Source organism: Oryctolagus cuniculus, chromosome 2, assembly GCF_964237555.1.
Source record: "Oryctolagus cuniculus chromosome 2, mOryCun1.1, whole genome shotgun sequence".
NCBI classification, from domain to species: Eukaryota; Metazoa; Chordata; class Mammalia; order Lagomorpha; family Leporidae; genus Oryctolagus; species Oryctolagus cuniculus.
In genome coordinates, this window is record NC_091433.1 from 87,901,208 (window position 1) to 87,917,210 (window position 16,003).

General features: G+C 49.3%; 2 protein-coding genes and 1 long non-coding RNA gene across 3 annotated transcripts in view; 1 reads left to right on the forward strand and 2 right to left on the reverse strand.

The window, feature by feature from the left end:
• Positions 1-1,812: 1,812 nt before the first annotated feature.
• LSM1 (LSM1 homolog, mRNA degradation associated) lies at positions 1,813-14,852 on the reverse strand. The gene is made up of 4 exons (XM_002720784.5): positions 14,392-14,852; positions 9,324-9,392; positions 7,891-8,006; positions 1,813-2,294 (listed from the first exon to the last, which is right to left on the reverse strand). The coding sequence occupies exons 1-4, from the start codon at positions 14,435-14,437 to the stop codon at positions 2,124-2,126; spliced, it is 402 nt and encodes a 133-aa protein (XP_002720830.1). The 5' UTR covers positions 14,438-14,852; the 3' UTR covers positions 1,813-2,123.
• Positions 11,912-13,414, reverse strand: LOC138848512 (uncharacterized). Its single transcript, XR_011386370.1, has 2 exons — positions 13,287-13,414; positions 11,912-12,285 (listed from the first exon to the last, which is right to left on the reverse strand). It is a non-coding gene; the product is annotated as an uncharacterized lncRNA (long non-coding RNA).
• BAG4 (BAG cochaperone 4) overlaps positions 14,650-16,003 on the forward strand; it is a 38,376-nt gene continuing 37,022 nt past the window's right edge. Inside the window, exon 1 of the mRNA XM_002720783.5 lies at positions 14,650-15,243. Coding sequence (XP_002720829.1) covers positions 14,971-15,243 — 273 coding nt within the window. The 5' untranslated portion in view covers positions 14,650-14,970. The remainder of the gene's footprint in view (positions 15,244-16,003) is intronic.

Sequence of the window (16,003 nt, forward strand, 5' to 3'; positions counted from 1 at the left end):
CTTCCACGGAGGTGGAAGGGACAGTAGCCAACCCGGGAAGAACCAGCAGCAAACCCGGGGAGGGCCGAGCAGACGAAGGACCAGCGCAGGGTCCTGTGTCGTTCCTCCACGAAGAAGGGGAGTGACGTGATGGTGCCGTGACTCGGATATGAAGCCTGGGCAGGGTTTGGTGTCGTTCCTCCATGAAGAGGGGGAGCGACATCCCACATGGGTGGCAAGGACCCAAGTTCTTAAGCCATTATCTGCTGACTCCCAGGGTGTTCATTAATAAACAGAAAGTTGGATGAGAAGTGGAGGAGCCAGGGCTTGAACCAGGCACTCCCATAAGTGATGTGGCATCTAAAGCAGTTTCTCAAGCAGTTTTTTTTTTTTTTTTTTTTTTTTTTTTTAAGATTTATTGATTTATTTGAAAGGCAGAGTTAGAGAGAGAGGTTTCCCATCTGCTGATTAACTCCTCAAAAGGCCACAAGAGCTGGGGCTGGGTGAGGCTGAAGCCAGGAGCCAGGAGCTTCTTCCAGATCTCCCATGTGGGTGTAGGGGCCCAAGGACTTGGACCAACCTCCACTGCTTTCCCAGGCACATTAGCAGGGAGCTGCATCAGAAGTAGAGCAGCAGGGACTTGAACCCATGCCAATATGGGATATGGCGCTTGCCCTCTATGCCCCTCAAGCAGCATCTTAACTAACATGGCAAATGCTTGCCTCACATTACTTATTAAAAATGTTTTTTCATTATATTTGAAAGAGAAAGAGAGAAGAGAGAGATCTTGCTTCTGCTGGTTAACTCCTCAAATGCCCGTTAACAGCTGGGGATGGACCAGGCTGAAGCCAGGAACCTAGAACAAGTCCAGGTCTCTCCTGTGAGAGGCAGGATCACAAGCACTTTCAGCCGTTACTGCTGCCTCCCAGGGAGCTGCATCAGAAGTGGAGGAGCCAGCCGGCGCCGCGGCTCACTAGGCTAATCCTCCGCTTGTGGCGCCGGCACACCAGGTTCTAGTCACGGTCGGGGCGCCGGATTTTGCCCGGTTGCCCCTCTTCCAGGCCAGCTCTCTGCTGTGGCCCGGGAAGGCAGTGGAGGATGGCCCAAGTGCTTGGGCCCTGCACCCCATGGGAGACCAGGATAAGTACCTGGCTCCTGCCATCGGATCAGCGCGGTGCGCTGGCCGCAGCGGCCATTGGAGGGTGAACCAACGGCAAAAGGAAGACCTTTCTCTCTGTCTGTCTCTCTCTCTCTCTCACTGTCCACTCTGCCTGTCAAAAAAATAAATAAAATAAATGGGAAAAAAAAAAAAAAAGAAGTGGAGAAGCCAGGACTTGAAGCAGGAACTCCAACATGGGATCTGTGCCCCAAGTGGTGATTTAAGCCCCGGGCCAAACCCCTACCCCTACCTGTGATAGTTGCTACACTCCCAGCACACAGCTGTTCCTCCACCACACTATGGGTGGTCAGTGCACTACAACACATCTTCTGGGTGCCCCTTTCTGATGAGCACAGCCTCTGAAGGACCCACCTGAGGGAGGTGCTGGATCCTACAGGAGCCTGGTCTGGCGGAGCTGTGGGGAGGCAGGAGCAGCCAGAGCAGCAGGCAGGCTGTTTCACACACAAGGCTTCTGCTCTAGCCAGGAGACCCTAACCCAGAGGAGAGGGGAGAGAACCCCAAGACAACCGGAACACAATTAGCTTCAGAAGTAGCTGGCTACTTGGAATTCTGATGGAAGAGGTCACCCCCGGTGTGGGCTGCTGATACCCTGAGAGTTCAGGCTCAATTCTATCTACTGGAGGCAACTCAAACTTGAGAAATAACATGACAGCTTTGATATCTGTACTTTATTTACAAGTACATGAAGAATGCCCCCTGGAAAGTCTAACTTGGGGTAAGGGCAATATAAAGAAGTCGTCGCTGGCTCCACAGTGACGTGTGAAAGAAGTTCATGCCACTGTCTCTTCAAACAATGATTTTGTTATTTAAAAAAACAAAACAAAAACCCAATGATTTCTTCTTCATGGTTGCCTAGGTGAAAATTAAAAATCAAGATGACTTCTCAAAACTCCACAGTCTCGGGTCAAATGTCGGGGTGACCCAGGCGCCACGTTCCTTCAGGGACAGCCTCTGAGCAGCAGACTCAGTACTCATCCAGAGTGTCTGCGCGGGGAATGGAGAGGCCGCGGTCCTTGAGAGCCTGCACTTTGAGCTTCTCCGCTTCCAGCTTGGTCTGCTGTTCCACCCTCTGTTCTTCCAGGATTTCTTCGATGGACACTTGCTGCAGGGGTGTGTCACTTTCCTTTTCCAAGTCCTACAAAACAAGTAGGTTGGAAAACCTTTACGAAGACCAAGAACAGGAGACATTACAGATCTAAGGGCATATGGATTCCTGTATCAGGTTCCGATTCTTTTTCATAACCATGACAGCACTGAAACACTCTCCTTGGGGCAGGTAAGTTGTTCAAAGAAGTAGGGGCAGGCGTTTGGAATAGTGGTGAATGTCCTGCTTGGGATGATGCCTGCATCCCACAGCAGAGTGCCTGGCACGTGACCTGGCTCCTCTAATGACAATCCAGCTTCCTGCTACTATGTATCCTGCGAAGCAGAAGGTAATGGCTCAAGTACTTGGGTCCCTGCCACCCATGTGAGAGATTCAGATGGAGTTCAAGTTCCTGGCTTTGGCCTGCCTCAGTCCCAGATGTTAAAGGCATTTGGGAGTAAACCAGTTGATGGAAAATCATTCTCTTTCTCTTTCAAATGCAATTAAAATACTATTAAAAATGGCTGGCAGTACTATTACAGAATTAGTATTTGTATGATAGTGGTAACAGATGTAAGTATTAGTGTGTGTAACAAAGTTTTAGGTTACCTGAAATCCTACGTAAGTAAGGATGATTTTTATTTTATTTCTTAAAAGATTTACTTATTTAAAAGGCAAAGTTCCAGAGAGAGGGAGAGGGGGAAAGGGAGAGACAGATAGCTTGGGCTGGGCCAGGCTGAAGCCAGGAGTCAGGAACCCCATTCAGGTCTCCCACATGAATGGTGGTGGTGGCCCAAGCACGTGGACCATGTTCTGCTGCCTTGCCAAGCACATTAGCAGGAAGCTGGTTTGGAAGAAGGGCAGCCAGGACATGAACCAGTGGTCACAGGCAGGCACTGCAAGCAGCAGCTTAACCTGCTGTGCCACAACCCCGGCCTAAGCATAAATGTTACATCAGTGAAGGATTCACTTGAAATTGAAAAACAAATTATACCCATTTACGTGAAAGGCAGAGTGACAGAAAGAGAAAAAGATCTACTCCCTGGTTCACTCTCTTAATGACCACAACAGCCAGGCTGGGCCAGGCCAAAGTCAGGAAGCAGCAACTCAATCCAGGTCTCCCAGGCGGGTGGCAGGGACCCAACTACTTGGGTCATCTGCTGCCTCCCAGAAGTGGGTCAGAAGCGAGCCAGGATTCCATTCCAGGCACCCCCATTATGGGAGAAGGCATCCCAAGCAGCAGCACCGTAACAGCTGCCATTACCATTTTCCTGGGTATATACTGACTTTAAATAAAACCCTACAATTCAAATGTTGACTGTAATTAGTTTCTTTTTTTTTTTCATTTACTTTGGTGCAATGTATATTGGATATTTTTCTTTTTGAACACCTTATGAACAGTTGACAGCCAGCTGAGAATGAGAAGCAGCCTGCTCTACCTTTTCTCCAGTCTGTGTTTCTGTGACAAGGAAAGCCTATGCAGACTAAGTGTTCCTGTTTCTTATCCTCTTCCCTGACTTTCAGTGATAATGGCTGGGAAGGCACTCACACACCAACTCCCCAGCTGCACCAGCCTGCATCTGCTAGCCTCCAGGTCTCCGAGGTCTCCAAGCCACAGGTGGGGCGTTATCAGAGAGGGCTCACCAGAGGGCTCAGACTGAAACCCACTGTTACACAAGCCCTCCCTGGGGGTCAGGAGCTATCAGCACTCAGGCAAAATGTCCCTTATCAAGGAACACCTGCCCTCCTAAGCCGTGGGGAACAGCTGCAGGGAAGTTCCTACCCTGCATACCGCCTGCTGGGGTTTTTCAACATGCTTAGGATGATACTGCTTCCCAACAGCCAGTCTTAGTACCAAAGGCTGTGTGCATCACCACCCTGGAGGCAATGTCCCGCAGATAGAATCCAAATGGTCTCTGGGTATGCGGTGCCCTGGGGCTGATACATAACTGCCTCAAACTACTGCTTTACATAAGCATGCAAACATTCCTGAACCATTCCTCTCTAGTGGCACCTCTGTGAAACTTTCGCAGTACCCACATCCACACACACACAAACACACTTTTGTCCCCAAAAATGAGACCCCAGGAAAACAATGAGTCTTCAAGAATAAACACATTTACTTTCTTCTCCTCACTGAACGGGTGTGTCTTCCTGTCAATCTAACTAGTACAAAAGGCATGTCTATTTTGCTTACTACCATAAAACTGAAGCAAAATGTGTAATATTCTGATTTAAGTCTTTTCCTGAAATCAGAGTGATGATTCCTCTTAAAAAATTAAATTGGGGCCGGCGCCGCGGCTCACTAGGCTAATCCTCCGCCTTGCGGCACCGGCACACCGGGTTCTAGTCCCGGTTGGGGTGCCGGATTCTGTTCCGGTTGCCCCTCTTCCAGGCCAGCTCTCTGCTGTGGCCAGGGAGTGCAGTGGAGGATGGCCCAGGTGCTTGGGCCCTGCACCCCATGGGAGACCAGGAAAAGCACCTGGCTCCTGGCTCCTGCCATCGGATCAGCGCGGTGCGCCGGCCGCAGCGCGCCGGCCGCGGTGGCCATTGGAGGGTGAACCAACGGCAAAGGAAGACCTTTCTATCTCTCTCACTGTCCACTCTGTCAAAAAAAAAAAAAAAAAAAAAAAAAAAAAAAAAAAAAAATTTAAATTGGGCCAGTGAGGAAGCTTTGTGGTGCAGCACGTTAAGCTACCATTAGGGAAGTCTATATCCCATGTCAGAGACCTGGTGTCTCCACTTTGGATACAGCTCCCTGCTTATATGCCTGGGAGGCAGCAGATGGTGGCTCAAGTACTTGATTCCCAGCCACCCCCATGTGAGCTCCAGATGGAGTTCCTGGCTCCAGCTTAGCCCAGCCCCAGCTGTGGTGGGCATTTGGGGGAGTGAACCAGCAGATGGAAGATCTCTGTCACTATCTCTCAAAGTAAAAAAAAAAAAAAAAAAAAATCAGGAAAATATTACAAAGTCATGCATAATAATCCCACTACTCAGAGATTAGCCCCCTTAATACAGGCTGACTGCATCATAGTCCTTTACTGCTCGCCTTCCCCTGTACTAGATGCTTTATTTCAGCCTTTATCTAATACAGGAGAAAGACAATTTCTGCTGCTTAAACATGCAAGTCATATACTGCCCCAAATGCCAACTACGAAAACACTTTATACATAAGAAAATGGTATTTCATATATTTCTCAGTAGCAGCAGGCAGTTTGACAGTTCTGATCAGTTATTTCTACCTGCTTCCAATGAGGGTTTTTCTTTTTTCTTTAAATGGTTATTTATTTTATCTACTTGCAAGGCAGAGAGAGAGAAAAAAAAAGACAGATCTTCCATCCTCTGGCTCACTCCTCAAATGCCTGCCACAGCTGGGGCTGGGCCAGGCTGAAGCCAGGAGCCCAGAACTCCACCCAGGGCTATGACGTGGGTGACACTTGGGTCATCTTCCACTGCCTTCCAGGATGTAACAGCAAGAAGCTGGTCGGGAAGCAGAGGAGCCGGAACCCAAACCAGGACTTCAATACGGGATGCGGGAACCCTAGCAGCGCTCAGCCTGCTGCCCACAAACACAGCCCTGGCAGGAGGTTTCTGGCACAGATATCTTCTTACTTTCTCAAATGGCTTAGTGTTTAAAAGCAGCTGCAAACTAAACCAGTCTACTCACAAGATTTCTGTCAACTGACTTAAGATGTGGTTAGGTTTGGGGGAACTTAGTTTTTGGTAAGCAAACAAGAAAACAGTGATGGTTCTCTTAATTCCACCTGCTATTGAAGAGATTTTGATTTTGACTTTGCCGGCAAAATAAATAATCACAAGCAGCAGGATGAAGTCAAAGGTTTTGATAAGGTACTTGATAAAAATGTCTGAGGGACGAACCTTTGCACAACAGTTAAGTTGCTGTTGGGACACCCACATCCAGTATCAGAGTAGCTGGCTGGAGCCTGGCTCCTCTGCTTGATTCAGCTTCCTGTTAACATGCATTCTGGGAGAAGTACTTGAGCTGAAGACGGCTCAAGTACCTGGGTCCTTGCTACACAAATTGGAGACCCAGATGGGAGTTCTGGGCTCCTGGCTTCAGGCTGTCCCAGCCTCACCTGTGTCAGACATTTGGAGAGAGAACCAGCAGATGGAAGCACTCTCTCTCTGCTTTTCAAACAAAATGAGAAAACAAAAACCAAAAAATGCAGGGCTCTGTCTTTAAAACAACCTTCAAAGCAAATGTCTGGTGTCGTGGCACAGGAGGTTATGACACCCGTCAGCATCCCACGTTGGAGTACCCGTTCTAGCTCCAGCTTTCCACCTTCCCAGGAAGCAGCACAAGATGGCTCAAGTGCTTGGTCCTCTGCCACCCATGTAGGAGCCTCTGTGGAATTCCTGGCCCCAGACTGGCACAGCCTCGGCTGTTGTGAGCATCTAGGGAATGAACCAGTGGATGGAAGATCTGTCTCTCTGTTTCACTTTTGCTCTCTCTCTCTCCCCTCTTTTGCCTTTCAAGCAGATAATAAAGACACATTTTTTTAAAAGCCTGTGGAAAAATGGAATTAAAAAGATATATTTTGGGGCCAGCGCTGTGCCGTAGTGGGTAAAGTCGCTGCCTGCAGTGCCAGCATCCCATATTGGCACCAGTTCCAGTCTCGGCTGCTCCACTTCTAATCCAGCTCCCTGCTATGGCCTGGGAAAGCAGCAGAAGACGGCCCACGTGCTTGGGCCTTTGCACCGGCATGGGAGCCCAGGAAGAAGCTCCTGGCTCCCGGCTTCTGATGGGCCCAGCTCTGGCCGTTGTGGCCAACTGGAGAGCAAACCAGTGAATGGAAAACCTTTCTCTTTCTCTGCCTCTCTCTAACTCTGCCTTTCAAATAAATAAATCTTTAAAAAGAAAAAAAAGCTATATTTTTGTGAAAAACATTTGGAAACCCATACACATGAGGGAACTTGAAGAAGGCCATGGAAAACGTGGATTATGAAAAAGATATGTACATGCCCACACACAAAACCTAGAGTAACACTTGAGAAGATTCTCTTTAACCTCTGACCCGCCAGTTAGCCTCTCTGGCACAGACACCCAGGCACCTCCTCCCTGGCTGTGAGCTAAGGATCCAAGAGAAGCTGAGCTCCGTTCTCAAAGACTTCCACAGCCTCCCTTTGCCCTTTTTTCCTCTGAAGTACGGAGACCACTTTGTATAAGAAACTTGGCTTTCCCTCAAACACTGCTAAGTAATGTTATGTCGCGAAAAGCTACTTGTAACTAATTGCTTAAAAGACTGAAAAATATCCCCACGTGTAGAAACCACACTTTTTGTAAGTCAATGCATATAAATTAAGCCGTTTAAATTTTACGCTATTAGAGATAACATAAATAATGAATGAACTACATTTGCGTAGGGCAGCATCTTTTATGGTATCAGACAAAGCCAATGATATTTTGCTGCCAATATGATCAAAATATTTAAAATGCCCACAGGAACTGAAACAAAGCTAATTCTCCTCTGTATTCGCAATGACGGCTTTCCTAAGCTAATTTGGTGGTTGCATCACAGAAGCTGGGTGAGAGGTGGGAAATATATTTCTCCCTCTTGAAAAGACAGAAAGAACCCTGACTAGCATGAGTCCCAGGATCCATTGCAGCTTCAGAGTTTTCACTTACTATTTCTCCTAGAAGGACCACATTCTCTCCTCTGACCACAAAAATCCCTCGAGGAATATCACCGTATTTTTTGCCCACATGAATACGCTCCACAGTCTGATGTAGCACTAAGTTAGCTATAAGTACACAGGGAAGAAACAGAGATATTTAGTTCGAATTATTGGATAAAGGTCTATAACTCAATCAATCAAAATTATTTTTGAGTAGAAAAGATTCAGCTAAATATGCTTTCCAAACTTTCTAACTTTGGGAAAAGCTGAAATTTCAAATAATTGACTACTGAGTAGCATATACTGCTTAAGAGACTTTAAGCAACGGCAAACTGGAAGAGTATTTGGGATAATGCTTGGCTAATATATGAATGATGGTAGGCATATGAAAAATAAACTCCTTTACCAGCTATTGCTAATAAACACTGTTACAAGAAAATATAAATCAATAGGAAATTTGGAAAACATGAGCCTAAATAACTACAAAGACTAAAACTTTTGTTTTTGGAAGTTTTTCTTTGTCATGTATATATGCGGGTGATTATTTACTGAAGATTTCACTTTTTTTTTTTTAAAGTATTTAGGACTCATTTAATACAGTGAAGGTGTCCAGATTTGGATACAGCAAAAATCTGTTCTTTCACCTTGTTAGATAATTATACCTCATAATCTGGGAGTAAACCCAATAGTTACCACTTTACCCTCAAAGTACGCTGATGAATTTGAAGATATAAAACTCCAATCTGTTAGGAATAATTATTTTTCTTATTTCTATTAGTACTATTGTCTTATTTGAAGAAGAAATCTATGTTCATATTTTCTATAATTCTTAGGTTTCACTTATGTTGCTTTTCTTCATCCTCATACCCAAACCCAGTGACCTAGCAGGTGTCCCACATACGTTGAAGTGAACTGAGAAGTTCTTTGAAACACAAGGAACACAGATTTCTTACTTCAGCAAAGTACAGAATGTAAGACAAAGACCAAGACCCCTGAGTGTGATGTACCCTACACGTAACACACTAAGCTCAGTGTTGGGGGTCTCTAAAAAAGCTTCTGGAAATGTCTTCTACCCAATATCATTGGACAGGGAGGGATTTATCTTCAGCTCAGGAATGGCTTTGAAGAGAAGTTGCACCCAAGCCAATGTACAAAGGAGCAGCCTTTTCAGTGGACTGAGTTTATTGCTACCATTTGGCTCCCTCTATTGGGGAAATACAGAAAACTGTCCTCCGTGTAAGCACAGGTCCTAGGGAAAGCCAGTTTTCGGGCCACGGGCTTGTACACATACAGGCTTTTGAATCACCTCATCATAACGTAGGAGGCAACAATTCCATTAAGTGAGACACATGTGAAAGTCATGGATAAATTTCAACATGAACCCAAAAATACAAGCAGCTCTTGCTACCCAGAATATAAGAGAAGACCAAAATTAATACATACCAAACTGATCGATGCTTCTTAAAAAGCCTATAAGTGTCCTTCCATCTCGAAGCAGGACCAAGTGCTTTTCTGAGGAGAGAGGAAAGGATCTTTAAAGCGAACCGTCAGCTTTAGTGAGCTCACAGGGTAGCAATGGTATTCACAGCAGTTTAAGCTGTGCATGAGGGGGTCTTCATGCAGTTCACAGAAAACACACACTTTAACTCCACTTCACAAACTTTTTGAAGCATCCATGTATTTAAGGTGGAGTTCACAGGAAAATGGAGGGAGGGCCAGGGCAGTGTCACCTTCAGATGAACTGAGGTGAAAAGAATGACAGCGGAGGGGCCGGCGGTGGTGTTGCAGGTCAAGCCATGGCCTGCAGGGTTGGCCCCTCTATGAGCACCTGTTCCAGTCCCATCTACTCTGCTTCCAACCCTGATAACATGCCTGGGAAAGCAGAGGAAGGTGGCCTAAGTCCTTGCACCTCTGTCCCCGTGTGGGAGACCCTGATGGAGCTCCTGGCTTCGATCTGGCCCAGCCCTGGCCATTGCAGCCATCTGGGGAGTAAACCAGTGGGTGGAAGCCCTCTCTTGCTCTCTTTCTTTCTCTCTCTCTGTAAGTCTGCCTTTCAAATACTAAGTCAATCTTTAAAAAAAAGAAATCAGAGTGGTGTGGCAGCAGGAGGAAGACAGGGCATGGAGCCAGGACGCCTGATTGCTGGCTCTAGATTCTGATGTTTGAGACTTAAACCCTCTCAGTGTCACGTCAGCTTCCGTAACGTAAGAAAGCAGGTATAGATCATCTCTGTGATTGCAACCCTAGGATTATCTTCCCTTCAACTCAAAGAACTTCTATCTCACATGTGTGCCTCATATATTTGGAATAAGGACTCTGACAATAAGGTAAAGCAGAAATTCAATTAACATTTATGCAGAGCTATTTGTCGTTCTGGGATTTAGACAGCAGGGAACAAGACTTGCAGAGTCACCAGCCTCATGATGAGGGAAGACAAAAAAGGGAAACTACTTACTGTGCTTGGTACAATCACATAATAAATTAGTAGATGGTGTGATTGGGGGTGGTGGTTATGTAAGAGTAGGTGGCAAAAGACAACCTCTCTGAAGAGGTAACTTCAAGCTGACACTGGAGAATCAGAATAACCAATTACTAAGAAAGCCTGCAAGATTTCGTTCACTCATTTCTTTAATATCAGACACAGAACAGAGAAGACGTGGTCCTGAAGGAATTTATAGTCTCGCCGGGCTAAGGACAAGTGCCACAGAAAGCAAATCTGGAGAGAGAGAAAGAGAGATTGCATCTGCCTGTAGGAGGTATCCAAATCAGACCTTGAAAGGTAGTTAATTTTTGGTCATGGGAAGAGTGACATGGAAGGGGACAGCAAGCTGCAAATCAGGAGGGGGAAAAGAACCACACAGCCTTTTGTTTGGCTGGAAAGGTTGAGGGCATGAAGGGAAAGAGGAAGTGAGAAAGTGAGAAAGGGACTGAATTTGCATTTGACTTCACAAGGAACAAGAGACCATGGAGGGCCTATTCAACAGAAAAGCAGTTCTGAGAGAGTTTCCAGAGCCTGAGGCAGAGGGGAGACCTGAGCAAAGGCAGAGATGGGGAGACAATGAGAGGGCTACGTGCAGCATAGTCACGTGGCTTGTCTGCTCGCTGAATCTGGACACGTGGGTATGCCCGGGAGGGAGGGGTGCTGGAGAGGACACGGAGGTGTTTTTTTTGTTGTTGTTGTTGTTGTTTTTTTTTTTTTAACAGGCAGAGTGGACAGTGAGAGAGACAGAGAGAAAGGTCTTCCTTTGCCGTTGGTTCACCCTCCAATGGCTGCCACAGCTGGCGTGCTGCGGCCAGCATACCGTGCTGATCCGAAGGCAGGAGCCAGGTGCTTCTCCTGGTCTCCCATGGGGTGCAGGGCCCAAGCACTTGGGCCATCCTCCACTGCCTTCCTGGGCCACAGCAGAGAGCTGGCCTGGAAGGGGGGCAACTGGGACAGAATCCGGTGCCCCGACCGGGACTAGAACCCGGTGTGCTGGCGCCGCTAGGTGGAGGATTAGCCTAGTGAGCCACGGCGCTGGCCACGGAGTTTTCAGTCATCACCCCAGGCTGGCCTAACACTTGGTATCAAAAGAAGCACGTTCAGGGCGGAGAGGATTGTTAGCTGGTTTGTGACCCTAAGGTGCCTTCGGAGTATCTACAGAGAAATGCTGGAAGTCAGTCTGGAAGACAACAAGGAAGTCAGAATCAGAGACAGTAATCTGCAGAGAGGTGCTACAACCGCTCAAGTCCAGAAGGTGGGAATGAGGGTGCAGGGTAACAGACGTGGTCCACCGACGGCACTCGGGAAGTAGCGTCTGCGTGGAGCTGACTTAGGAGATCGGAGATGAAGACCTGGAAAATGGATGGCAGTCTGATGGGGAGACAGCACAGAAAAAAATCTGAGGGGAAGAGACAGTGACATATGACGGGAAACTCGAGAGGTGGGGAGCGGGGCGGGAGAGAATAAGTAGAAGAGGACAATGGAAGAAGGCTCCAGAAGCAATGGGAGTAAAAAGTAATAACAGATATAAACAGAAAGGGAGCAGTACTTTTTTTTAAGATTTACTTATTTATTTGAAAGTCACAGAGGGAAAACAAACATGAGACAAAAGAGATCTTCCATCCGCTGGTTCACTCCTGGAATGGCTGCAATGGCCAGGGCCCAGCCAGGCCGAAGCCAGGAGCTTCATCTGGATCTCCCACGGGGTGCAGGGACCCAAGCACTTAGATCATCTTCTGTTGCTTTCCCAGGTGCATTAACAAGGAGCTGAACTGGAAGTGGAGCAGCCGGGACTCAGACTAGCACCCATATGTGATGCCAGCACCCCAAGTGGAAGCTTAACCCATCACACCGCAGTGCTGGATCCAGAGCAATACTTTCTACTCGAAAGACAAGAGGAAGGAAAACAAAAAACAAAAAAACCTAAGGACAGAGAAGAAAGAGTATGTGTGAGTATTGGGATGGCACAGTGAGGGGTCTATGTAAATTGGTTTCAAACTTTTCAATAAAGGGGGAAGCCAGAAATCTACAAAGAGCTAGGAATTAGAAGGCCCAAGAACAAAGATGATTTTTAGTAAAATGGCAGAATGTGTTAAGCACTTGGGATAACTCAGGTAAATACAGAGAGGTGAGGGCCAGAGGACACCCTCAAACAACTAAAGTGGAACATTGCATCCTTAGAGAGAAGCTTGGACAGTGGTTGCTAATACACGGATTTGGTCCAGTGTATGCTACATTTCCCTTCAAGAGCAAAAGAGGTAATTTGGGTTTAAAGGGATCGCAACCACAAAACGGCAATTTAATCACAACTTCCCGCTTTCATCTGCAGGTGACTGTAGCTCGTTTGTGTGTGAGCCATTTCGCAGCAATTACCGGTTAATGAGACACATACGACTGAAATGACAAAAACCGCTGCTTGAGGAGTAGACGAGGATTTAGAAAAAGAAGCTTTTGTACTGGCTTGAGCTCCTCTTTCGGGCAAGGAACTAGGAATAAGGGAAGTCTTGGAGACCGAGAGAGAAACAAAGCGGGTTTCCGGTGACAGCCTTCCCAGAAGAGTCGGCAGCAAGGCTGGCAGTGGTTTCTACCAGGAAATCGCCATGGTCACCACGAAAGCTGTGAACAGCTACACAACAGGAAGTCGAGAGTGACTGCCAACTGAATCCAAGTGCGGCTGTCTTGGACCTGACGTTCCTTCTCTTTGATTTTATTTTTAAAGATTTATTTATGGCTGGCGCCGCGGCTCAATAGGCTAATCCTCCACCTAGCGGTGCCGGCACACCGGGTTCTAGTCCCGGTCGGGGCGCCGGATTCTGTCCTGGTTGCCCCTCTTCCAGTCCAGCTCTCTGCTGTGGCCCGGGAGTGCAGTGGAGGATGGCCCAGGTGCTTGGGCCCTGCACCCCATGGGAGACCAGGAAAAGCACCTGGTTCCTGGCTTCGGATCAGCGAGGTGAGCCAGTCGCAGCATGCCGGCCCTGGCAGCCACTGGAGGGTGAACCAACGGCAAAGGAAGACCTTTCTCTCTGTCTCTCTCTCTCACTGTCCACTCTGCCTGTCAAAAAAAAAAAAAAAAAAAAGATTTATTTATTTGTTCGAAAGAGTTACACACAGAGAGAAGGAGAGGCAGAGCGAGAGCGAGCGAGCGAGAGAGACAGACAGGTCTTCCATTTGCTGGTTCACTCCCCAATTGGCCGCAACGGCCAGAGCTGCACTGATCCGATGCCAGGAGCCAGGAGCTTCCTCCGGGTCTCCCACGTGGGTGCAGGGGCCCAAGAACCTGGACCATCTCCTACTGCTTTCCCAGGCCACAGCAGAGAGCTGGATAGGGAGAGGAGCAGCAGGGACTCGAACCGGCGCCCATATGGGATGCTGGCACTGAAGATGTCGGCTTTCCCCGCTACGCCACAGCGCAGGCCCCTCTCTGATCCATATATAACTGATCCATACACATTATACGCATCCATGGATAATGTATGATGCATGGATAAACACATACATTGTGTAAAGCTCGAATCAGGGTAAACAAATCTAGGTCCTCAAATACCTATAATCTCTCCTTGTGGTGGAAACCTTCAAAATCCTTTTTTTTTTTTTAATACAAGAAAAATCTTCACCACACTGTCGTCATGCACGAGCACCATCACCTTTATAGCAGGAAAGGAACACCAGCACTTCTGACTGCTGACCCTAACTTAGAGCCCGTTAATTAGCCTTTCCCGATTATCCCTCCCGCCCGCTGTTTCCTGCTCTGAGGAATTCTTTCCACGCAAGCGTTCGCGTCCGAGCAGGGGTTAACAACCTGGCACCTCCAAACACAGCAGGCGGGAGCCGGTGCACCGGGACCTCCGCGGCGCGACACACGCAGCTCGTGGCTCCCCAGGCGGAGAGCCTGGGAGAGGCTGGAGAGAGGCGGAGGGGCGGCCACGCGGTGGGCCCCGGGCCCCTGGGAGCGCGCACGGAGCTCAGAACACAGCACCCCCGGCCCGGGAGGAGGGAGGGTCTCGCCCCAGGCTCCGCTGGGCTACTCACTGTCGATGTCCTCGATGAGGCTGGCGGTGCCGGGCATATAGTTCATCTTGAGCTAAGATAAGGCTGCCAGGCAGCGAGCAGCGGCGAACCAGCGCCTCCAACAACTCCTTCCCCCCGCTGAAGTCGCCGCCTCGGCGGGATCGGGACACAAACCCCGACCCGGGCCAGCACCTGAGCCCCGGCTTTCAGCCGCCGGGGGCCCGCCGGAAACCCCTTCATTTCACTCCCACCCACTTCCGGTATCACGTGCCCATCTCCAGGAAGAGGCGGGGCAGTCGAGCGGTCCCGGAGACACCATTTCCCAGTCCCTGAGGAGTAGGGAGAAGGAGGAATCTGCATTAGCTAGACTGTGGGAGAAAAATGTGCCTACTCTCTTAAGGAACACGGTGCCTCCCCTTGGGTTTCCTCCTCCCGGAGCCCCGGAGTCATCGGCTTCCTCCCCTCAACTTCCGGGGTTCGGCGGCAGAGGGGGCGGGACCTGCCTGGGATTGGCTGTTGTCGTCCACGCCCCCTCGCCCCAGGCGCCTGCGCAGTAGGCCGGCCGTGGGGGGCGGGAAGCTCTTGGGGGCAGCGGAGCCCATGTCGGCCCTGAGGCGCTCGGGCTACGGCCCCAGTGACGGTCCGTCCTACGGCCGCTACTATGGGCCGGGAGGTGGAGATGTGCCAGTGCACCCGCCTCCACCCTTGTATCCTCACCTTCGCCCGGAGCCTCCTCAGCCTCCCATTTCCTGGCGGGTGCGCGGGGGCGGCCCGGCCGAGACCACCTGGCCTGGAGAAGGCGGAGGAGGCGATGGCTACTATCCCACGGGAGGCGCCTGGTCGGATTCGGGTCGGGCCGGAGGAAGCCACCAGGTCTGTGTCCCGGAGGGGATGCGGTGGGGTTGGGGGGGTGGTCTTTGGGTGATGACAGCCATTGGGATTGGTCTGCATCTGGGGTTCGTCCTGGATCTGGTTTCGTGTTTGTTTTCCTTATGGCGTGGGGTATTGGAGAGACGAAGACTGGTACAGTTAAAAAAAAAAAAGGGCGAAGGCCGACTTGGCGCGGGGTGTTGGGGGCTGGAGTGGCACGGCCCTGCCCCTCCTGCGTGGCTCCGCGACCGGGCTCCCCGGCGAGGGAAGCGGCCGCAGCCCCTCCGGCACGGAGCGGAGAAGGAACCGAGTGAGGGGGCAGTCTGGGCGTTTAGCCTTTGCCCTTACTGCCTTGCCCAGGGCTGACTCCCTGCTAGCCCGCGTTGTAAAAACACCTTTGCGTAGACTGCTGTATTTGATCTTCCCAAGGACTGCAAGGCCAATGCCATTTACTGCATCCCTATTTGCAGATAAGTCTCTGAGAGATGAACTCGCTTAAACGCACTTGGTCCCGTAGCACTGTGTTCTTTCTAGTCCGGCCCGAACTACACCTCTGTTTTTGTTAGTGCAGTATTCTGAGGAGGGGGCTGCGGAGTCTCGCCGCTGTGTTGGTTCAGGAATAGTAACATCCTCTTTTGTTGAAAATGTAATACATCGCCGGTGGGAATGTAAAATGCGGCAGTATCCTGGGTTGTTGCTGGTCAAGTCCCGGCGGTGCTCAGCTTGGGATCCAGCTTCTTGCTGATCTGCCTTGGAAGGCATC

Coding starts and splice junctions, on each gene's coding strand:
- LSM1 (XM_002720784.5), bottom strand. CDS start 14,437: ATGAACTATATGCCCGGCACCGCCAGCCTCATCGAGGACATCGACA. Junction 8,007..9,323: donor AAGAAGCATCGATCAGTTTG/GTATGTATTAAT, acceptor GTGTACTTATAG/CTAACTTAGTGCTACATCAG. Junction 2,295..7,890: donor TGGTCCTTCTAGGAGAAATA/GTAAGTGAAAAC, acceptor CTTGTTTTGTAG/GACTTGGAAAAGGAAAGTGA.